This window comes from Penicillium chermesinum, assembly GCF_028974085.1.
Source record: "Penicillium chermesinum strain IBT 19713 chromosome Unknown utg000005l:1.0-4115287.0:1.0-4118363.0, whole genome shotgun sequence".
Classification (NCBI taxonomy): Eukaryota; Fungi; Ascomycota; class Eurotiomycetes; order Eurotiales; family Aspergillaceae; genus Penicillium; species Penicillium chermesinum.
In genome coordinates, this window is record NW_026695315.1 from 2060716 (window position 1) to 2083324 (window position 22609).

The window sequence follows — 22609 nt, forward strand, 5'->3', positions numbered from 1 at the left end:
TAGGAACTTTCCCAGTGAATCAAAAATATGTTGGAAGGACCGGGCGCTTGATTAGGAATCAATCATCTTATCGAGAAATTCCGCGCACAGAAAAAGATGACGCTTTTCTGGGCCCCACTGCACTAGTCTACTCTAGGAATAATAATCAGGTGATCGAATCCTCTACTGTGGCCTGGTCGCTTGACGCCTGAACGCCTGAGGCCTGAGTCTGAGCCCGGGGGCGGTGCAATGATATCAGTTAGCTGAGGCTCCGTTCTACAGTAGTGTCCATTCGCACATACATCCTGCTTGTCGCGCCTCACTATCCGCGCCCGATTCTTATCCCGTCAGTTGGCTCCATGTGCACTGCTCATTTACGATGACTAGGCTCCGTGGAGCTTCCTTCGACTCCCCTAACATCTCACACCCCGGCGGCCCCGAACGGGCGAACTGTCGGTCCAAAGTTCCTCCAAACGCGCCCGAGGTCATTCTCCAGAACACGATTGACGTACCGGACGCTTCAAGAGTACTATCTTGGGACCGGGATGAACGCAGGCGGAATTTCAACGTCCTAGTGCGAAAGTGAGTGTTTCGTCGGAAAGGGTTCCGCCAAGTGTACTGACACCATTGCGTGTGTAGATACAAGAACCAGCTTCTGTATGGATGTGACGATCCAGGTTGCCGTACACCGACATGTGCAAGTCGCCGACGGAGGATCAGCGAGGGCCCATATCGCCGCTACACCGAGCTTAGCGCCCGTACCCTTGCATGCTACCTCGCGAGTTTAGATGACGCGGAGAGTGGGTTGTGCTGCAATACTCCCAAAGTTCCTTCCGAATCAGCAATTCAGCATTACCATCGAATCTCATTACAACGAGCGCGTGCTATTCAAGCCCAAGCAGATGCTGCCGCAGTCGCCGCTGGCGGACAAAACAGCTCACTCTGTGATTCTCCAAGTGACCCCAACAACGGGAACGACGCTCGAAAGGACAGCCTGTGTACAGGCTCAGCACCGGACAGGAATGTTGCAGCTATTTCCTCCTCCCCTCAGCCGAACAATGCCGCCGCCTGTGATTTTCACGACCTTGACTACGCTGCTGAGCAGCCACTGAAAGACCCGAAGTCATTTACACAAAATCTATTCGACACGATATCTCTCAGGATGGTGGAATGGCTTCCATTGCGCCGGACAGCGGAATCTTATCCACCATCTCTCAAGAGATCAAACTCCAGTCCCCAGGCGGAATCTTCTCAGACCCTGAAAGATCAAACGCCCCAGACCAGACTTGAACGGAGGTCCAACCCACTGCATGCACAGACTAACTCGCCAAGCGCCGGGCAGCCGACATCACGTATTCCAGCAATACGAACATCGGGTACGACCTCCTCGGCTGTAGAACTCAAAATTCAGAACCAGCACGTCAAGCGTGTTTCAGTTACAGAAGTAGACAACCGCAAACAGCCCTCGCTATCGAGTCTGGACGAGAAGAAACGACCTGAATACTCCAGCAGGAAGCTCTCAATGAACTCAGTTCTTGCTCCAAGCGAGTATACTAGCATGCCTTCGCCCCCGGCATTGAAACACCGATCACAGAAGCACCGCGGGCGGATCAGTGAACTTGAAAACTCTCGCCCACAAGGGCGGGCAAAAAATCAACGCCGTGTCTCATGGGATAGCGAAAAGCTTCTCAACGAGACCTCTTTCGATCAAAGCTCCAATGAGGCCGGTCTACCTCCGCCAACGAGCGAAGTAGATAATGCATCACCGAGGGACCGCAAAATCAAGCGCGCATCTCGCCAACAATCTCCTGAAGCAGTTCCATCGGTACAAACTATATCCCACCTGACACCTGAAATAATCGATGCATTTGCCCAAGTAATGTTTGAATCCCGAGAGGATAGGGACACTTGGCAACAAGAACTTGATCGGATACAATCAATGGGGACATTTGACAGCCCAGAATGGACACTTGCTACTTCGTATCAGCGCCAATTATTTCCGTTCATCGCACAGAGCGTCTTTTTTGTTTTCAGTAGCGCTAGGCATATTTTACGCTCCTTTCGAACGAAGCATGAACGGGCCCTCGGCGATACTCTTGATATTCACAGTCTTCGAGACTCATTGAGAACCCTTTTCGCCATTTGTCCTTGGGATATTGCATTGCATAGCTTTTGGGGCGCCATTGATAAATTGTTCTTACCGCCGAATGATTACCCTTCCTCTGCTAGACATTCTCGTCGCTCCTCACGCAGCTCAACTATGAATGGCCAGGGACCACAGATACAGGGACTGCGACGAATTTCTGAATCAGTCACCGACGAGCACCTCTCGGACGCTGATGCTGCTTACATTGCCACTGTGGCATTGTTCGTCTTGATTGGCTCTATCCCCAGAGTCGACTCTTCAACCTGGCGTCGGATTCTTCAAATGCGAGCCGCTGGGGGTGTCGCATCCTCCGCTGAGATGCTGAAATTGTCATCTGAACAGGCGCAGCAGGCTGTGGAAGCCACTGATAGATTTGAACATGAGCTAGCGCTTCGCTTGGTCAATCGTCTTGTCCGGGCACTCACTGCCCGCCTTGCCTACCACGAGATCATCAAAGCACGTCAAGCTTATAATTTTGATTTCTCTAAACAACGAAAGATCAACGTCATCGATCGTATTATGGATCATTTGAGTGAGCACAACAATCTCCAGACCGATGCTGAAACCATCGGTCCTGCGCCCCTTATTGTTGAATGGTTTCGAACCCTTTTTCTTCGGGAGTGGGATGGAAATCCTGAAATGGCTCGTAGCAGTGCTACAGGCGGCGCAATCCAAATACTAGCCATGATGTACAAAGAGCGAGCTAGACTGGGTCTGGCTGCTGAAGACTTTGAGACCCCCCTTCTCTCTGAGCGGCTGGACCCTCTCGAGATGCCTGTTGCATGGATGGGCGGCTTGTCGAACAACCGCACACTGCATCTTCTATCTTATCCCTTTTTATTCCCACCATCCTTCCTCGTTATTTACTTCCGAGCGTTGAACTACTCTGCGATGTCTAAGTATTACGAAGCAGCCACTACAACTACTAGACATGTCACGCAAACCGCTTTTAGCCATATCAACGTCACCGATGACTCCGCGCTCCTTGCACGCCTGAAGGTATCCATGTCAACCTACTTGGTTCTCGTGGTCCGGCGAGACAACGTTCTTACCGATGCTCTCAATCAGCTCTGGCGAAGGGAAAAGCGGGAGCTGATGCGACCTCTCAAAGTTCAAATGGGAATGGATGAAGGGGAAGAAGGACTAGATCACGGCGGTGTCCAACAAGAGTTCTTCCGAGTGTTGATGGGCGAGGCTCTTGATCCAGTTTATGGCATGTTCACCATGGACAGCCGACACCGAATTTCCTGGTTCCGTCCTTGTGCTTTGGAGCCGCTGTACAAATTCGAACTTCTTGGCCTCTTGATGTCTATCGCGGTATACAACGGCCTTACCCTGCCAATCAACTTCCCCCTGGCGTTCTATCGGAAGCTTCTCGGGTTGAAGGTCAAACGCCTCGACCATATCAGAGACGGTTGGCCGGAGCTTACGCAAGGACTTGAGTCACTTCTGTCTTGGACTGATGGCGATGTTGGCGACATCTTCATGCGTACCTATGAATTCAGCTTCGAGAACTTTGGAGGCGTTGAAGCCATTGACATGCAAAAGGTCGACCGTGATGCTGCCTGGCCACTTCCTGCAAAGATCGCACCGGTTAGCACCCCCGAAGATTCGACGGCATGGGCGGATGTGCCGCATTACTTCAACCCGGCGACTGCGAGCTTGCCATCGTCTATGGCGGCAGAGGCAACTGATGCCCCCTCTCCTTCTGTTTCGGGTGAAACAATCAAGTCAGGCATTGAACCTTTATCTCCACAACTACCCAGTCCTCTTCCAGAGGAAGCAGCCTTGGTGACTAACGAGAATCGAGACCAATTTGTCAAGGACTACATCTTTTGGCTCACGGATAAGTCAATCCGACCACAGTTCGAGGCATTTTCCAGGGGCTTTCACACTTGTCTGGATCGGTCTGCGTTGTCGGTGTTCACTCCAGAAGCACTCAAAGCAGTGGTCGAAGGTATTCAGACGATCGACATCAAAGAATTGGAGAATCATGCAAGGTATGAAGGCGGCTTCAGTCCTGACCATAGAGTCATCCGCGATTTCTGGAGCATAGTGCGACATTATTCAGAGGAAAAGAAGGCACGACTTCTTGAGTTTGTCACTGCTAGTGACCGCGTCCCTGTTAATGGCATTTCCAGTATTATGTTTGTGATCCAGAAGAATGGCGTGGGAGATTCGGTAAGCATTCACCCTCCCCTGGTGACTATTGGTCTATTGTTCATTCCACTCATGCTTCGAAACAGCGTCTTCCCACCAGTTTGACGTGTTTTGGCCGCCTCCTTCTGTCAGAGTACACCTCGAAGGAAGCTCTGGCCGAGAAACTGGATAAGGCACTTGAAAATGCACAAGGATTTGGTGTTGCGTGAATATGCACCGGGAAGGAACTATACTCACCCCTATTTTCGGGCGTTGTTTAGCGACATGAAAAGCAAAGACATAGAATTTTCCACCTCGTATTGGTTTAATTCTGGACGAATCCCGGTTTTTCTTTTCAATTTCATTGGCCTTCCGTCGCCTAATTTTGCCTACGAGGCACACATCATTGCCCAGGCGAGAAAAGGCTGAAGTTCCCGTGCCAATAGAGACCGTGCATGATCCGCACGTGATAAACTTAAGTACCCCTCGAACTTCAGCTTCGAGGGTAATCGACCAATTATTAAATGTAGGGGTCTTCCAGTAAACAGGACAGTTGAAGGAAACCAGGGCGCTGTCCTGAAGAAGCCATGTCCGAGGTCAACCGTCAAGGTTTGGACCAAGTGTACTCTTGCGAGAAGAGCGGCAGAAGCGATGGGCCAATAGCGAAGTACGTACTAGTGCGAGGACATTCTTATCATGCTCAGCAGATGTTAATATCGCTAAAGTATCGTTTTTGTGCATGGGCTTCGAGGACACCCACGCCGAACGTGGGAGTATACAGATCCCACGGGCAACCACCCAAGTACGAATGGACCATCGCTTCACGAAGAGACTTCTCCGTCCGAAAAGCGATCATGGATTCGCCGATTAAAACCTTCCTCACGACCCAAGCAAGCTAACGACGCCAACTCCCCCTCGCACGACACAGCTGCTGGGAAACTCGGTTGCGAAGCCACGTTTTGGCCTGCGGATGAGCTTCCGAAGACCGTGCCTCAAGCGGACATCTTCACCTACGGCTATAACGCTGATGTGATCGAGGGAATCTTCCAGCAGAACAATAAGAATAGTATTTTTCAACATGGAAATGATCTGATGGTCAGACTGGAGCGTTCTATCGGAAATGATGTGAGTTAAAAAAATTCCTTCTCGATTATTCTAGTATTTGACGCGACACTGCGCCCGAAAAATCCTATATTTACTAGCACTTACACCGGTTCGGTAATGTTTACTGACCGCTGGACTAACAGTTGCCCATAATCTTCGTTGCCCATAGTCTTGGAGGGATCGTGGTCAAGACGGTAAGTGGTTTTCGTGGGCCATGTGCTCTATTAAAGCCTAATGCTCTCGAAAGGCTATACATAGATGCAACGCAAGCCTTCAGCCCCGTTACAAAAGCCTCTTGTCGCGAGTCCGAGCAGTCGTATTCTGTGGAACCCCTCATCGAGGAGCCGATGCCGCAGCATGGGGTCGATTGGCAGCAAACATCGTGACGATGGCATTGCAAAGTTCTAACCATCGACTCCTCACGGACCTTCAGACCGATTCCCAGATCCTAGATCTGATCCAGGAAGACTTCCTCCGGATCTTACATGTGGGAAATATCAATGTTCATTCTTTCCAAGAGAGCCGGGGGTTGTCCGGAATAAAGGGATTTGATGGGAAAGTAAGGCACTTGATACCTCGAGACCATACGTATGCTTACCTACCATTTCCAGGTTGTGGATGACTTCTCTTCGAAGCTGGGCTATAGCTTAGAAACAACCGAAACAATTGACGCAAACCACATGGAGATGGTGCGGAGGCCCGGCTGTCGGATTATCTCCGCAGTGATAAAAGATTATGTCACGGATGTTGAGAAAGAAGTCGAACAGCCAAGTGCGTGACAATTTGACCATGTCTCCTTGAACTTTGACGAGCTAGAATGCATCGCAGACTAACATAATACCACTTGGTCCTCTATAGCATGTGAGCCATATGCTGAATTAGACCGATTTCATCTTTTGGACTACCAAGACCTCTTTTTCCACGTAGCCAAGAAACACCCTGGCACTTGTTCCTGGCTCACTGATAACGCGGCCTTCGCGCGGTGGAGAGATGGTAGTGGCAGTAACTACTTCTGGCTTCATGGCTATCCAGGCGTCGGGAAGTCAGTCCTTGCCAGGCATATATGTGAAAGCCTGAAAGGGGCTGACACGGAAGGTGCTGTTCAATCACGAACTGGTCGATCTGCTAAACCCTTGATATGTTACTTCTTCTGTTCAGATAATGATGAACGAGCAGCATCTCCGAGGCACCTTCTCGCATCGATACTGCATCAGCTGTTTTTTGAGGAGCCTGCCCTAGCTCAAAAAGTGAAGACGAAGTATGAGAGGATCTCAGATAGGGTTCTAGGCTCGATTTGGGATCTTTGGAAGATCTTGGCGCTCGTCTTGGAGTCGGAGGAGCTCCATTCTCGTCGTCTATATATCGTCGTCGATGCTCTCGACGAATTGGATAGATCTTTATGGAGGTCCTTTCTGGAGACTCTTCGAGACACTGTCAAGCCCTGGATGTCTGGGATCAGAGTACTTCTCACTGGCAGAGCCGAACCGGAGCTGGAGGCTATCCTGTCCTCTTGGAACATAACGCAGTTGGCAGTGGATGGATCTTCCGGAAGCGAAGATGACCTTACCTTGTATGTTCGCAGTATTGTCCGCGATTACGGGGTGGAAAATTCCTTTGATGACGAGATTATCCAAAAGATCTGTACAGAGATGCTACAGCGCGCTGACGGGATGTTTCTCTGGGCAAATCTCGCCTGGAGCCATTTCAAAGATGGCGTAGGGAACTGGACAAGGATATCCTTCGACAAAAGCTCGAAGAGTTACAAATGCTACCGCCAGGGTTGGAAAACCTCTACCACCGACTAATGAGTTTCATTGATAAGAGGATCCAACCCGAGTTACTGCATCTCCTTCAATGGATTGTCGCTGCGCGGCGCCCGCTCAATCTCGAAGAAATGTCCATTGCATTGACCTTGGTCGAAAAGCCTTCAAGCCTCAAAGAGATGGCCCGTGGTTTATCTCTCCGAGGATTTATCCGAAGGACATGTCCTTATCTGATACGAATTGATAGCAGGGACTACCTCACTGTGGCTCATCAGTCATTCAAAGATTTCCTGTTGCGTGTTCAGCAAGTTCAAGTCCGTCAGCAAGACGAGGTCAATCCTTTCTATCTCGATTTCGAAAAGGCAAGTCTTCAATCCGCCCGCGACTGCATGGTCTATCTGGGATTCGAAGATATTTCCCAAGAGGCAGAGGATCCCTGGCAGAAGGACTTTACCATCGAAACTTTGGCCCGGCTTGGCCCTAAACATCCAAGGCGAGGCTTCGTCTACCCCCCGAGGGTGCAGTTCTTATCGAAATATTCTTTCATTGATTACGCCTCGCATTTCTGGGTATCTCATGTATATGGGCAAGATGGCGACCCCCAGTTCTACCGCCTCTTCAAACGAGTTATCACCAAAAAGAAGAACTACCAGGCCCTTTGCTACTTGTGGGATAATGAACGGCAAGCGACCGAACACCCTCCTATGTATCTCGCTTTTCAGCATGGCTTGTTTTCTCTATTGGAAAAGCTAGTTCTGGATGGACATGATATCAACGCGCTTATTGACGGGTGTCACATCATTCATATGCCGGAAACGGATGGAGACCTCGAGACTCTGATCCGATTGGGAGCAAACATCAACGGCCAGGATGACACAGGACAGACCCGTTTACTACGTCTCATAAGGGAACTGAAGCCTGACATTAGCGAAGGGGAAGAGGGACATCTGATCCACAATGGCGAAACCTCTGGATCCAGTGATGCGCAGGCAATTCACGCCATCCGAGAAATCAGGGCATGGCTGAGAAGGAGTCATATCGATATCAACCTCGGAGACAACTGGGGGCAAACGCCCCTCCATGCCGCAGCAGTGGTTGATAGCAAACTTGCACCAATACTGCTGAAAACGCTTATGTCTCGTCCAAATGTGGATATCAATCCAGAGGATGAGCTTGGACGTACACCGCTCACTTGGGCGATGCACTGCGGGAAAGAATCGACGGTCCACATATTGATGCAAACTCCAGGGATTGATATCTCGAAGGCGAGAATGCAAGGGGAGAGCGCTCTCATCAATGCTGCCCATCAAGGATGGACGCACATTGTGATTTCGCTTCTGAAGGATTTGAATCACCTCGGGGACTTTGTAGATGTCCACGGACAAAACATCCTCCATTGGACGATCTTTATGGGGATGATGGATGCCTTTGAAATGGCGCTCGAAAAGGATGCTTCGATTCTGGCTGGCCGCGACACAAGAGGCATGACCCCTCTCCATCTTGCCGCCTCAGAGGGACAATTTCATGCAGTCAAGCTTTTGCTAGCTCGCGGTGCTAACCCTTTGGACAAGACAAAATTTGGGGAGACTGCTCTCCACTTGGCAGCAGCTGGAGGCCATCTTAGAATTTTGAAGGCTCTGATTCAAGCGTTGCCATCATCATCTCCGATTAACGAGAAAGATTCGATGGGATGGACCCTGGCTCATCACGCCGTTGTGTCTGGTAGTGACCAGCTTGTGAGATATATCGTCTCGCTTAAAGAGGTAGACTTGACCAAAGTTGACCGACATGGTCGAACCCCATTTGCATTTGCAGCATGGCTTGCCTCATTCAATATACTCGACATGTTCTTCCAAGTCAACACAGCCTCGGCGGATATGGAATTCATGGACGCCTTTGGGAACACTTTGTTACATCTGGCTGCGCGAGGGAACAATGAGTCGACACTTCCGTATTTTTTGAAGAATCTTCCAGACAAGGGAAATCTGCTCAATCGTTGGGAAAAGACTGCCCTCGACATGGTTCCGTCGACATCTCCTTTGAGAAACCAGCTCGTTGCATCGGGCCTCCACCATTCGCAGAAGTTTCTGACAGAAATCAAAACTTCTCTGCTGGACACGACTCGTGAAGAAGATCCGCCTTTACATCTAGATTGGATAGTCACGGTTCCCCCGGCACCAGAGGATGATGCAACCATAGCATCTAAAGCAGCGGCGGATGATGGGATACGGGTTGGGTAGAACCTTTGAAGAGGTCCTCCGCAAGGGAAGATGCAACGGCTATAATTTTGTCTTCTGTAAGACAACTAGGAATATGTCAGATGCAGTTTCTATGCTCAGTGTATATTGGTTCAGATGCATAATAGTTTCGATCACAACTAACGTTGCTACTGCTGAATGCCTGTCTGCGACAAATTAGGGAGCGTTAGGGGCCGAACTTAATACTGTGGCCTACTAGTATGTATGCAGTCCCCTAACTAATTCCCAAACTCACCATATTATGGTTTATATCTGGTCACAATAAAGGCGAAGCTCCATCTTGAATAGCCCTGGGGGAAAGACTAAGAAAGAAGAGAAACAGAGTTTCATCTTTGAAATTTTGATGTATTGAGTTTCTATCCAGTTCTCTTATACCAGATCTAAGCGAGACCTAAGTCCTTATAGAAGGCGTCAGTACTAGGCTCACGGCCGAGGAACTCGGTCAAGGTTTGCATCTCGTCCTGGCTACCACCCTTCTCCAAAACCTGGTAGCGGTAGCGGCGACCAGCAGCCTTGTTCATAGGGTCATTCTTGAAGATGGTATAGAACATGTCGGTGGAGTATACTTGGGAGCTGCCGAGCTGTTAGATGATGCGTCTATAGACGAGAAATGGATTTATCATACCTGAGATAGCCGTAGTATCCAGCATCATAGCCTCCCATCAAGTGGCCAAAGGTGGCCTCACCGTGACCCCACTCATCACCTCCACCAAGAGCCTCCATGCCGTGCATCTCGGTGATCTCCTGGCGCAAACGGTTATAAGTAGCAGAGATGGGCAAAGCTTCGATATCGGCATGGCTCTTGGGCTCATGAATAGTCATATCGAAGATACCGAAATGCAGTTGACGGAGGTTGAAGAGAGCATCGTTGACGTGTTTGGTACGAATGAGGTTTTCAATAACGTCGTCTGGGATGCGCTCAGATGGTGGCCCGGTGGCGGTCTTACCGCCGCTACGGGCCTGCTGAGCTTCTTGCCATCCGGCCAGATACTCAGGTGACAGGGTCGAGTAGTGTCGGCTAAGAGAACGAAGTTGTGAGGGTGTCCAGCACCAGTTCTCGAGCATCTGGCTGGGCGCCTCAACGAAATCCCGGACGGTGCTAGTACCGTGGAAGCGGGAGTAGGTGGTTCGTGAGACCAGGTCGTGAATACCGTGACCCAGCTCGTGGAAAAGAGTAGTCACTTCGTCGTGCTTAAGCAGACTGGGCTTCTTGGGAGTGGGCTTTGTGAAATTGCACACCAACGCAGTGGCGGGGAAGCGGCGCTTGCCGTCAGCATCAATAAAGCCCTGTAGTTTTGTTAGCTCTTTGTTGCAATAACCCCTGTTGGTGGCGAAGAAGAAGTCTTACAGGCTGCAGATTGAAGTTGGCAGCATGGCCATACTTGCCATCGCGAGGGAACAGATCCAAGTACAAGTATCCAACAAATCCAGAGCCCTCGCCCTCGTCATTCCAGACACTGAAGACCTGGACATCTTCGTGCCACACGATATCTTTGCCGTTACCAGTGGGGGCAACAGCAGCACGATCCTCATCAACAATTTCCACAAACTCCAGACCAAACAGCTCTTCAAAGATCTTCAGCATGCCCTCGATAGTAGTCTGAAGTGGGAAATACTCAGCAATCACCTGCTGATCAAGTGAGTATTCGCGTTCCAACATCAACCGATCGTAGAATCGGTGGTCCCAAAGGTAATAACGACCATCCGCGTTAGGCTCCGTTTCCTTCTTCAGGGCAAGGAGCTTCTGAACCTCCCGCCTGCCACCATCAGCTAGCCGGGTACGCAGATCGCCCAAGAACTTGTCCACGGTCTCAGGCGTCTTGGCCATCTTATCTTCAATGCGGAAAGCAGCGTGGTTAGGGTATCCGAGAAGACGGGCAGCTTCATCACGGAGAATGATAGTCTCACGGAACAGCGGAACGTTCTGGTTACATTTGTTCTCATTGGCGACCATGACGTGGCGACGAGTGTCCGGGTTGGTGGCGTATTTCATCGTAGGAATGAGATCGGGGTACTTGAAAGTCAACCACAGCTTGCCAGCGTTCTCACCCTCGCCCTTCTTCAGCGAAGACAGCACATCCTCCGGTACACCATCAAGCTGCTCCGGGGTGAACCATATACCGCCATTTTCCTCGTTCAAGGTCTTCTGGAATTCGATGCTCAACTGACTGAGACGCTTCTTGATTTCCTTGAACCGAGCGCGCTGCGGGCCTGCGGGCAGACCGAGGCCGTTCCGCACGTAGTCCTTGTGTTCCTTCTCCAGCAGACGGCGAGACTCGGGGTCGAGCGTCTCGTTCTTCTTCAATACAGCATCGACAAGCGAGAACACATCATCACGCATCACAGATTCGATGAAGAACTCGTCCATGATCTCCTCGGCCTTGGAGGAAGCATCGCGGAGCTTCTGGTCTGTTGACACGGCCTGGTAGAAGCCAATGATATGGGATTCCAATGCAAGCTGGTTATCATTCTGGGCGAGGGAAGGAGCACGGAAGAGAAAGAGGCGGTATCGGGCTTGACCTCGGCGACGACCTTGTCCTGAACAGCGCGAGCTGTGCGGATCAGACGTTCGGCGTCTGCCACAATGGACTGCGCGGTGGCAGTGAAGACCGGCGGGGCCTGTGGCGGGCTCCGTAAGTGTGCGGGGGCCATGCTGGAAGTAGTCAGGTATCTGGGATACGGACGAAAGTGACCTAGCACAGACGAAAGGCGAGCGGGGAGACGGAGGAAGGGCGCCACGATGAGAGCGAGGAAGAGGACGAGGAGGGGTTGGCGAGCGGTGAAAATGGTGGAAGGTTAAGCACTGAGAGCGGTGTAGAGGGATGAATGAATAATTTGATGTGTTTGAAGATGCAGCCCGAATGTAACAAGTGGATAAAGTGTCATCTACATGTGAAGTATAGCGTACTCGTGTAAACGTGAGTCGCGTAATAGCCTAAAGGGGAATTACGGATCAGCTGATGTCCCCGCGGTTGATCACGGAGTCAAATGCCCCAACACTGGAGCGACCAGTCGATCAGCATTGCTTCCTTGCCTACGGAGCACTATTTTGTACGATGATACGGTATTGTGATCGGAAGAAGAAAAACTGGCAGGATGGAGGCTTTCAGGATCCTGAGGTATCAGCTGTGGCCCCCTTAGCGCCTCTAGCCTAAGAGCGCCGAATCGGAGGAGCTCTCGATTGGCTTGCTGCAGGAACTGGCCCTTCACAGCCAGTGCAACACAAAACGGGCGTGGATCAATCTCGGATCTGGCTCCAGATCATGAATTACATTGCTGTTCCTCGCGGATTGGATCACCGATGGCTTCAAAGGAATGTGTACGACAGCTCGGAGGGGTAGCAGCGTGAAGAAGCATTTACCCACGACCCACTTGGTAGCTTACGCCAAAAGCCTGACCCATGCATGACGCCCTTACCATTTAACTAATCTACCAGAAGGGGAAAAAAAGGGAGGGGGAGGGTACTTGGAAGGAGCAGGAAGATAGTTCAGTAGTGATTGTATAGTTGTTCGTTTCAAGTTCATGATTATCTATGAGGACGCTTTTCAGAATACATAAGAGAGAGAAAAACGCCTGGACACCGATCCACCCATCATACAGAATGCAATTTGTCATCGGGGAAGAAAAAACCAAAAATTTAAGCAGCATCAGCAGTAGGAACTGGCTCAGGAATCTTGGTCACTTGCTGACCAGCGCGGATAACACGTTGGCCAGACTCGTCACGCACATACTCGGCGTTCTCCTTGTGGGAGCGCTTCCAGATCTCAACCTCACATCCACCGCGGATAACACCGACCCGCATGGTGGACAGAAGGTTGTGGGCGGCGTTGGAATGATAGTAGATACCCCCGTTGAACATGGCAGTAGCGTCCTTGCCGATGCCAGAGTTGATCATGGCCTTACCACCGGGGTGGTCCTTGATGAAGTCGGTGACATCGTGAACCACACCGGCGATGGCAATCAGGCCGCGGCCGCTCTTAGCCTGCTCAACATAGTCATCCCACTCCATGACGGGAAGCTGCTCCAAAGGCACGCCCCAGTCCAACTTGGCGCGCTTCTGGTCGATCTTCTTCTGGAGCTGCTGCACACGACCCTTCTCAATCTCGTTGGCACGGAACTGCTTAAGATCGTAGGCAAGACCAAGCTGCTTCCATGCCCAGATGGTCCACTTGGTGGGGTCGTACTGGTGCCACTCGATGGCATTACGGTAGTCCGAGGGGAATTCATGATGGAAGTTGTGGTATCCCTCACCGAGGGTGACGAGGGCAGTGATGACGTGATCACGAGGGGAGTTGCGGTCATCGAAGGGCTGGTCACCGAGCCAGTGAGCCAGAGAGTTGACACAGAAAGTGGCCTGCTGAACGAAGAAGATACGCAGGATACCGGCGTAAATGAAGCCGCCGAACCAGTCACCCCATCCGAGACCAGCTACGACCATGGGAGCAATCAGACCCATGCCAAAGACAACCTTGAGGTAGTGACGGTGCTGCCAGATCACGACGGGGTCCTCGTTGAGGTCGGAAATGTCGGTACGGCCGATACGCTTGGGGTTCTGCTTCATGACCATCCATCCCAGGTGGGAGTACCAGAAACCCTTCCGGACGGAGTAGGGGTCCTTCTCAGTATCAGTGTATCGGTGGTGGGCACGGTGGCCGCGAGCCCACCAACGGATGGAGCCTTCGACGGCGCCGCCACCGACAAGGGCGAGCCAGATACGGAGAGGAAGGGTGGCGGAGTAGGAGCAGTGAGCCCAGAGACGATGGTATCCTGCGGTGATACCAAGACCGGTGAAAAAGTAGTAAATGACTGCCCAGACCAGAGTCTTCATCTGCAATGGCACCCACAAGGCCTGGACACAGCCATAGAAGGGAATGCCGAGGATGAGGAAGACATTGAGCCAGTTGACGTGCTTGTGCCAGTTCTTGCTGGTGAGAGGGGTGTCGGCGATGTGCACCTTCTGCTTGGTGTCTGCCGGCCGTGGGCGGGAAGCCTCAGTCTTGGTCGACATGGCGGGCAAAGGTGTAGGTGGAATAAGATTGAGGTAGAAAGGAAAAAAGTATGGCAGGCTTGGGATGGTCCTTTGTTTTATAAGGCAGACCCACTTGGACCAACGTTGGGGGGAAAGAAGGGTTTGATCGCCAACGAATATGGGGAAACTGGATGAAGGCGAATGAAAGGCCCAGAAACACCAAGCTAAGTCACAAGATCCCTCGGCTTCCGTTAGGACAATGGCATGAGGAATTCCCGTAGTATAGATATTTAAGGCCATTGTGATGGGAGATCCACAGTGAGTGGCGAGACTCTCGGCTTCCTACTGGATTCTATGAATAAATGTTGGGTGTCGCCCCAACGCTTTGTGGCCTGAGGCAACAATCCCGACAATCTTCTCCAGAAACGGTTTTTTTCCACCGGAGCGATGAGGACCTAGGACCGTAAGTTCTCGGGTCGTCTCTGGTCTTTGATGCTGGGCGACGTTTCTTCCTTCCACCCATTCTATGATAGGTCAGGCCTTGCAGACTTCCCGAGGGCTGGCTATACTGACATCGAAATCCAGTGGCGGACACGTGACTCTATATTAAGGTTTTGGTCCTGCATTCAGAGCCGGCGAACGTAACTAAAATACTGTACAAGCCGGTCATCTTGATGGGTCTTACGCTCCATGTCATCCGATCTCGAGGGGTAGATGAGCCAAGTCATTCCAGCTCATTCTGGCCACATAACTTGTAGCACAAAGAATGACTATGTCATCCAACCCAACTGGTCTCCGGCAGATCATTATTCCGGACAAGTACCTCCCCGGTGGCAAATCCGACGAAAACAATGCAAACTCTATATACTCAATCACAAGCAGTTCGCAGCCGAAGCTATTCAAACAACGTCATAATCATCACTGGGAATCTTGAGAAATGGCATCGCAATGTCCGTCCTTCAGCGATCATTAATCCATCTATCAACCCAATTTCAAGTTGCATTGCTACTAACAAATGGACTCCTTTGGACCGGCCGAGGCGCGGCAATATTACGGGAAAACATGAGAATATCCTCTCATACGCGGCTGCAGGTTATATGAGTAGCCGATATAATGAGCCACAATGTCACCAGCGATGGTCTCTGGCCATTTGTTGTATGGCAGTGCCCAAGCCCAGTCGTGGCTAATGGGGCGCTTCACATCTCTCTTGGACAAGATACATCATGTCTAGTCAGATATGTCAAGGGGCTTCAAACCCACTTCAGTTGATAAGGCCTCGGTGCTCTCCATCACCTACGGGCACCTCCGCCATCTGCCAGGCAAACCCCAGATAATCAGCGATAGCCGACGTCGAATGAGCTGGGGTATTTCAAGGTTGGCTCACGGGTGGCGGGCGGGCCCTATCGGCTGGGGAAATGGGATCGGAAACCACCTGCGAGCCATTGCCAAGGAAGGCCGGACCCGTAGAACGTGTAGGAGGAAAAAGCAATGAATCGGCAATGAGCTGACCAGTCAAAGACATCGCTAAGCAGTCCCTGGCTAAACAGTATTCAATCCTTATCTCTTCCGACGGCGCCAACCTCGAGAAACCCCCTTTGATTGGCGGGGAGTAAGCAGCCCCGTCCCACGGATGATAAGAATTCGCGCTAGTCCGTGTTTGGGGAGGCGAATTCAAGGCCTCTAAAGCGCTTTACTCGATGCTCTTGCTAATAAGAAGGCGCCCAGAAGGTCCAATCTTATCACGTTCGTGCTCCATACGGTTAGCGGGGATCTCGGGGTTTCTTGGCTTTATTTTCATCGCCGCGTTTGAATATCAGCGCCATCGCGCCATCGCACCTGTTGGCTATATAGCAGCTGTCGCGCCCGTGGTGTACCAGATCTCCACAGATCAAAATCCCCACATCATGGACGGCCCTGATCAGATCGGACCGGACTATCGTCCAAAGCGCACCGTTGGCGATCAAGTACGGGCAATTGTTAAAAAGTTTACCACCAGGTATGTGGAGGAAAGCGAACGACCTCGATTTGAAAAGTGAATTAACACCTCGTAGGGAAGGCCTCATCGGCGACTATGACTATGCCCACCTCTTTACTCCCCGGCTTCCTTTCACCAAGCAGAAGCGCAAGTCGGCTCCATTTTTCGGCCTCGAGGATCGCGTGCCGGTTCTGCTTGCCCTGATTCTAGGATTGCAACATGCGCTGGCTATGCTAGCAGGTGGTGAGTCTGGTTCAATCCAAGGAAGAGACAACAACCCTAATCTGCCTCGCCAGTGATATCGCCACCGATTCTGCTAGGCGGGACAGCCGGTGTCAACTTTGGAGAGGTGGAGTATCAATACCTCGTTAGCACATCGTTGATTGTGTCCGGGCTTCTCTCTGCGGTCCAAATGTTTCGATTCCATATCAAAGGCACAAAATACTATATCGGAACCGGGCTCTTGTCTGTAGTTGGTATGTCCCTACGGAGTCAAATGCCTCCGGCTTTGCCACCATGACTATTCTAACCGACACAGGCACATCTTTCGCTACTATCACGGTCGCCCAAGGAGCTTTTGCACAGATGTATAAAACCGGCTACTGCCCCACCGCAGCGGACGGAACGAGACTGCCTTGCCCCAAGGGCTATGGCGCCCTTCTCGGAACCTCGTGTCTTTGCTCCTTGCTCGAAATTGGCTTGTCTTTCATGAGCAGCCGTGTCTTGGCGCGCATCTTCCCTCCGCTTGTGACCGGACCAACTGTGCTATTGATCGGTGCCTCGCTGATCATGACAGCTATGGAGGACTGGGCTGGTGGCTCTGGCTGCGGTCCTTCGCCGCGAGCTATGTGTCCGAGTGCCAGTGCCCCGCATGCATTGCCATGGGGAAGCCCGCAGTTCATTGGACTGGGATTCCTGGTCTTTGTGACTATTATTCTGTGCGAGCGATTCGGTCCCCCCATCCTGAAGAGCTGTGCCGTGGTAGTTGGACTTCTCGTTGGATCGATTGTCGCAGCTGCGACAAATTATTTCGAGTCCAGCGGGATTACTGCTGCTCCCGTTGCTTCATTCGCGTGGGTGCACACCTTCCCTCTATCCATCTACGCTCCTTTGATCTTGCCGCTGCTTGCTTTATACATTGTCATCATGATGGAGTCTATCGGTGATATCACGGCCACCTGTGATGTATCCCGACTGCAAGTCGAGGGTGAGACCTTTGACTCTCGTATCCAGGGAGGTGTTCTCGGAAACGGCCTCACTTGTCTGATTGCCGGTCTGATGACTATCAGCCCCATGTCAGTGTTTGCGCAGAACAACGGTGTGATTGCTCTTACCAAATGCGCAAACCGCACTGCCGGGTACTGCTGCTGCTTCTTCTTGGTTATCATGGGAGTTTTCTCCAAATTCGCCGCCGCTCTGGTATCCATCCCCAGTGCTGTGCTGGGCGGCATGACCGCCTTTCTGTTCTCATCAGTGGCCGTCTCCGGTATCCGAATCATTGCATCGGTTGACTTCACTCGCCGTAACCGGTTTGTTATCACTGCGAGCTTTGCCCTTGGCATGGGTATCACTCTCGTGCCAGAATGGTGGCAATATTTCTTCTCCTACAATGGCGATAATCGGTCCCTCCAAGGTCTCTTGAATGCAGTCGACCTGGTCATGACCAATGGGTTTGCGGTGACAGCTATTGCGGGAGTTATCCTGAATTTGCTCCTCCCCAACGAGCCAGATGAGATTCCCTTGCTCAGTTCGGCGGAATCCGAAGACTACCAGGTCGAGCAACCTGTGGTCCCTCATAGCTCTGGAAAGGAGCCCATTGCTGTATAATCTACTCCTTGCCCTCCCGCCCCACTTCTTTGTTCTCTGTCATGTCATTCACAAAATCATTTATGATCATTTGAATCTTTTAGCCTCATGCCATCTATGTGTAAATAGCGAATAGCGCAAATTGCAGCGACTAAATTATTCTCACTAGACATCTTGATCTCTAATAATCTATCTCTGGTCGATGTTGTTATTTCTAGTAGGATACAAGTGTCGTTCCATGGATTTCATCAAACTCCCTCGACTTTTTCTCCGGGTGCTAGCATCTTGATATAGCGATGCGCCCCAACCGCCAGAACCTTAATCTCATCGCCAACTGTAATCTTAAAGTTCTCTGCGGCAGGCACCAGCTGCATCCCGAGACACGCATTGGTTCGGTCCCCATCATCAATCCTCCGATAAGCCTTGAGCGTCTTGTCCGGCTCCGCCGGGTGTCTGATCCCAGTACGAGGATCGACGTTTGGCAATTTACACCGAACCGTCCGGCAAGCGGCATATATCTCCACGCCTGCAATCTGGATCTTCGTCCAATGGTCCTCAGCAAATGCCTCCGGTCCCTGGACAACAATATTAGCGCGGAAACGAACAACACTGAGCTTAGGGATAGCGTAGGCACATCTCGCTGCTACATCCCGATGACTGGCGAGATTGAGCAGATGGATTGGGTACGCATCTGCAAAGGCGGTCGTTGGTTGGAACCCGATTGCTTCTTTGCGAGGGGCATTGCGGAAGATTTCGCGGCTGTGCTCGGAGCTCGCGCGGAGCAGAGCTAGTCTTGAGGCACTAGGAGTGAATCCCAAGTACCTGTGGAGGGACCCGGGGATGAGAGAGGTGTAGTCGTAAGATAGAGGCTTGTCTTTCCAGATTCGCACCGGGACGAGAGGATATGACGTTAATCCTGCTGGGTGCAATGGGACTTGGAAAGAGTGCATTGGATCTAACACCCCGGCGAACACCCCGATACTTGTCAATATCCCCATGACCCCTTGGGATGGTGCCCTCGGATATGAGATGACCATGACGCCCTGCGACTGAATCTCCGGACTGGCAGGGTCATAGTCCGGCGCCGAGGGATTGGGGACCCATATTTCAGGGACAATTAATGCTAGTTTCTGGTAGCCTGCATTTCGGAGAGTTCGGCAGTCCCAGCCTTCGGGGCCATTTTCAGCAAAGACGAACTGTCGATCAAATTCGAGGCCTGTGGGCACAACCCGCGATGTCTTGAGCTCAATTCCAGCACAAGACTTGAGAGGATACGTGAAGAGGGCTTTGATGCGCCATGCGGGCTTCCCGTCATGATTCTGCGAAGCCGGGACTCCCTCGCTATACTTGGGGTCGTACTCATCGAGCAGTTCGCTCTGCCCAGCAGGTACGCCTATGCGTCGGCATCCCTTTGGTCGGTGAGCATGTCGTTGGCGACAGAGAAATAGAATCGGCAGATAGCAAATCAGTAATATCAGCGCCGATGGCGAGATGACCCAATTAGTGGCAACATCAAGCAAAAACGCCATCGGAGAGCGTATTCCCCAAAAAAATGCATCATGACTGCCCGAGGGCGGTTTTGTGCAGCGGACCCACCCGTTCCACGATCGCGATCCACCCCCAAACAGATTACTCTTCACGCGATCAAGCTATCAAGATATCGACGCGAGGACAATGAGCAGGAGAGTATGCGGGGATTCTCTCTTTGAAAGCCATGGTCAAGTCATGAATCTTGATCTGATTTTGTCAGCGCCATGAGCACCAGCAACAACCCCCTGGGGCTTGACAGTTCCGCGACGCGTATGTGCGCTCCCTCAATGAGCTCTTTCTATACTAACCCCAGCTAGTCCCTCTGATCTCCTTGTCAGCTTCGCAGTCCATTGGATCCTCAAATGCGGCCCGGGACCCCATTCTCACCGGACTGTCTCGCTTAGACGAGGCGCTGAAAACCGCGTCGGACCAGGCGGGCGGGATCCTGCGTGGCCAAGTAACTGAGGTATTTGGGCCGCCAGGAGTAGGCAAGACACAACTAGCGTGAGTGGACTGTATCCAAATCAAAACTGCTGCTAAACCCAAATGCAGATTGAGTGCGGCGTCGAACGTCCTCCGCGCTGGCGGCAAAGTGATATGGATCGGTACGCACCCAGCAGCGCTCATATGAACCTAACACTGATTGAACAGACACGAGTTCACCGATCCCAACAAAACGACTCCAGGAACTCAATCCGGATTTGGAAAATTTCGATGATCTCATTTACTTCCGGGCTTCGACATTGCCCCATCTATTAGCTCTGCTGGTGCGCCCACCAGCGAACTTCCCACCGCCCGAAACTGCGCTGGTGGTGGTCGACTCTGTGTCATCATTATTCCCATCGTACTTTCTAAATGCTTTTGAATTGAAAGACAGACTAGCGCAAGGCAAGATCAAAGATAAGGCAGAGCTACAGTGGCTTCTCAACCGCAGATGGAACGTCACTAGCGAGCTAGGCACGCATCTTGGACGGCTTGCGGGGCGCAATATTGCTGTTCTGGCACTGAACCAGGCCCACACGAAGATCAAGGGTCAACCACGGGCTACCTTGCACCCGGTCCTAGCGGGTGGTGGGTGGGAAAGCACCGCGCAAACTCGGATTACCATGTATCGCGACTTTCCCGATGAAAGGATTCTTGAAGTCACAAAACGAGGAGGCCGACTATTACCTGTTCGACTGCCGGAGTTGATTGTTTCTTTCCGGATTGAGCCGGTAAGTGTTGACTGCTAGGTAGGATTTAGTTCACTCTAACTAGCTGGTAGGGCGGTCTCCGCGAATCAAAGACCATACAACCGGATCCAGAACAAACGTTGGCCCAGAATCTGTCCATGACGCAGCCGACGCCGAGTCGAAAGCGCAAGGCCGAAGATGAGATAGCAGACAGCCAGGACGAGGACTCAGATGAGGACTACTCCTGGATGAATGATGCGGTTGTCGACAAGAAAAAGCATGAAGATTCCCCATGAAATCAGGTCTTGGGAAATAGAACCCTTGATGTTTTATTAGCTCCTTATTTGGTATCATGTACATGACTCATGACTTATGCATCTGGACGTCCTAACAATCTGCCTGGCTCAACGAGGTCCAGACCCTTCCTCCCAGGGTATCAAAGTATATTTCTTTTGTTCTGGCCCAGGTTGTTCTTACTCCTCGCTGCATTCACGCGTCGCGGGCTGCCGAGTAACCGAGCAAAGGGGTAGGGTATCCGCCATGGCGACTGATATCAGGTCTCGTGAGCCCTGGATGATTTCCACCAGCCGACCTAGCACGACAAACTCCAGCTTCAGCTTGAGCGAGTATACGAAACCCTTCAGAGTAATCTGAACTGCATAGAAGTCCGCATACTCCAAGCTGAGCAGCATCAGGTCCATCGCGATGAAGGCGCAGTTGATCCCGATCAGTTGGTACTTGATGGTACGAGCGTCGGGGCGGGTGGTGACAACGGCGCCGAGTCGCAATAATTTGACGGTGTGGACGACATACAGCGTGGAAATCAGAGTCTCTTGGATGGTGAAACCCGTCAGTTGGATTTTCTCCATGGCGTTATACCCCCAGACCCAGGCCTTGTCTCCAGAATGCACGATGTTCGCTCCGTATGTCAGTATTGTGGTGGGGACGTGTAGCAGGAAGACATTAGCTACGATGAGCCACAACACCCGCCGCAGAACGCCCTCATCTCGCAACACCAGGTGCAAGCGAAGATATAACACCACCGATTGCCCAGTCACCATGGTCCACCATCCGATTGACAAGGCTGTGACAGACAGCACCGAGTCTGCACGCGTAAAAAACTTCATCATAAATCCAATCGAATATGGTACAACCCCAATGCAGCCCGTAACGAGAAGGGCCCAAAAGTATAGACCATGCCACCTCCGGAATGTGGATGGGACGAGAACCACCAATTCCGCCACATTGTAACAGGAAAGCCCGATGAAAGTGACTAGCATCAGCTGGATGATATCGTCCTCCGATGCAAGCGCGCCAGAGATGCCATCTAGAAAATCCCGAGGACGGTCCGTCATGTCGCCAGGTTGAGCGATGGGCCCGAAAGCCGGCGCAGCAACGAGCTGTAGAGAAATAAAGTGGCAGCGCCCCATTCATCCAGTTTGGTGTATGTACATTCTCTAGCCAGTTGAGGAAGCATACGTTCACGAAGGGGAGACAGGATGTTGTACAAGTACATAAGAGTGGAAAGTCTAGGTTGAAGACCGGCCTGAATGGCTTGCGGTGCTTTCACAGGAGGCTTTTTAGATACCGCACCCACAAGCCCTAATATACTACTAGTAGTAGTCCACCACGGCAAAGTTCAGGGAAAGAAGGGCTTGGGCCTGCGGGAACAGGAGGGCTGGCCTAGAATCCCGGCGAAGGCGAATGGAGTCAACACTCATTATTTAGATAAGTCTATTCTGCGCGCCATGATTACAATGTGGAGATT

The 22609-nt window shown here is 51.5% G+C and overlaps 10 protein-coding genes across 10 annotated transcripts; 6 read left to right on the top strand and 4 right to left on the bottom strand.

Annotated features, from left to right (window-relative positions):
* Positions 1–358: 358 nt before the first annotated feature.
* Positions 359–4494, top strand: N7468_006935 (HECT domain protein; the record flags this gene model as incomplete). Its single annotated transcript, XM_058476231.1, has 3 exons — positions 359–561; positions 619–4306; positions 4372–4494. 3 exons carry the CDS (start codon positions 359–361, stop codon positions 4492–4494), a joined length of 4014 nt encoding a protein of 1337 aa, XP_058329121.1.
* Positions 4495–4851: 357 nt separating this feature from the next.
* Positions 4852–6147, top strand: N7468_006936 (uncharacterized protein; the record flags this gene model as incomplete). Its single annotated transcript, XM_058476232.1, has 5 exons — positions 4852–4931; positions 4990–5389; positions 5512–5562; positions 5646–5927; positions 5980–6147. 5 exons carry the CDS (start codon positions 4852–4854, stop codon positions 6145–6147), a joined length of 981 nt encoding a protein of 326 aa, XP_058329122.1.
* A 241-nt stretch (positions 6148–6388) lies between these two features.
* N7468_006937 (uncharacterized protein) lies at positions 6389–7173 on the top strand (the record flags this gene model as incomplete). Its single annotated transcript, XM_058476233.1, has 2 exons — positions 6389–6410; positions 6527–7173. The coding sequence occupies 2 exons, from the start codon at positions 6389–6391 to the stop codon at positions 7171–7173; spliced, it is 669 nt and encodes a 222-aa protein (XP_058329123.1).
* Positions 7174–7262: 89 nt separating this feature from the next.
* On the top strand, positions 7263–9371 carry N7468_006938 (ankyrin repeat domain-containing protein; the record flags this gene model as incomplete). The annotated part of the gene is made up of 1 exon (XM_058476234.1): positions 7263–9371. One exon carries the CDS (start codon positions 7263–7265, stop codon positions 9369–9371), a length of 2109 nt encoding a protein of 702 aa, XP_058329124.1.
* Positions 9372–9769: 398 nt separating this feature from the next.
* Positions 9770–12041, bottom strand: N7468_006939 (M3 family metallopeptidase; the record flags this gene model as incomplete). The annotated part of the gene is made up of 4 exons (XM_058476235.1): positions 9770–9962; positions 10015–10676; positions 10738–11859; positions 11910–12041. 4 exons carry the CDS (start codon positions 12039–12041, stop codon positions 9770–9772), a joined length of 2109 nt encoding a protein of 702 aa, XP_058329125.1.
* A 985-nt stretch (positions 12042–13026) lies between these two features.
* N7468_006940 (stearoyl-CoA 9-desaturase sdeA) lies at positions 13027–14397 on the bottom strand (the record flags this gene model as incomplete). The annotated part of the gene is made up of 1 exon (XM_058476236.1): positions 13027–14397. The coding sequence occupies one exon, from the start codon at positions 14395–14397 to the stop codon at positions 13027–13029; it is 1371 nt and encodes a 456-aa protein (XP_058329126.1).
* Positions 14398–16262: 1865 nt separating this feature from the next.
* Positions 16263–18160, top strand: N7468_006941 (nucleobase:cation symporter-2 family protein; the record flags this gene model as incomplete). Its single annotated transcript, XM_058476237.1, has 4 exons — positions 16263–16354; positions 16410–16576; positions 16630–16809; positions 16872–18160. The coding sequence occupies 4 exons, from the start codon at positions 16263–16265 to the stop codon at positions 18158–18160; spliced, it is 1728 nt and encodes a 575-aa protein (XP_058329127.1).
* A 227-nt stretch (positions 18161–18387) lies between these two features.
* N7468_006942 (MOSC domain protein) lies at positions 18388–19668 on the bottom strand (the record flags this gene model as incomplete). Its single annotated transcript, XM_058476238.1, has 1 exon — positions 18388–19668. One exon carries the CDS (start codon positions 19666–19668, stop codon positions 18388–18390), a length of 1281 nt encoding a protein of 426 aa, XP_058329128.1.
* A 225-nt stretch (positions 19669–19893) lies between these two features.
* Positions 19894–21137, top strand: N7468_006943 (uncharacterized protein; the record flags this gene model as incomplete). Its single annotated transcript, XM_058476239.1, has 5 exons — positions 19894–19939; positions 19987–20173; positions 20222–20274; positions 20321–20883; positions 20934–21137. 5 exons carry the CDS (start codon positions 19894–19896, stop codon positions 21135–21137), a joined length of 1053 nt encoding a protein of 350 aa, XP_058329129.1.
* A 177-nt stretch (positions 21138–21314) lies between these two features.
* Positions 21315–22196, bottom strand: N7468_006944 (uncharacterized protein; the record flags this gene model as incomplete). The annotated part of the gene is made up of 1 exon (XM_058476240.1): positions 21315–22196. The coding sequence occupies one exon, from the start codon at positions 22194–22196 to the stop codon at positions 21315–21317; it is 882 nt and encodes a 293-aa protein (XP_058329130.1).
* Between the last annotated feature and the right edge of the window lie 413 nt (positions 22197–22609).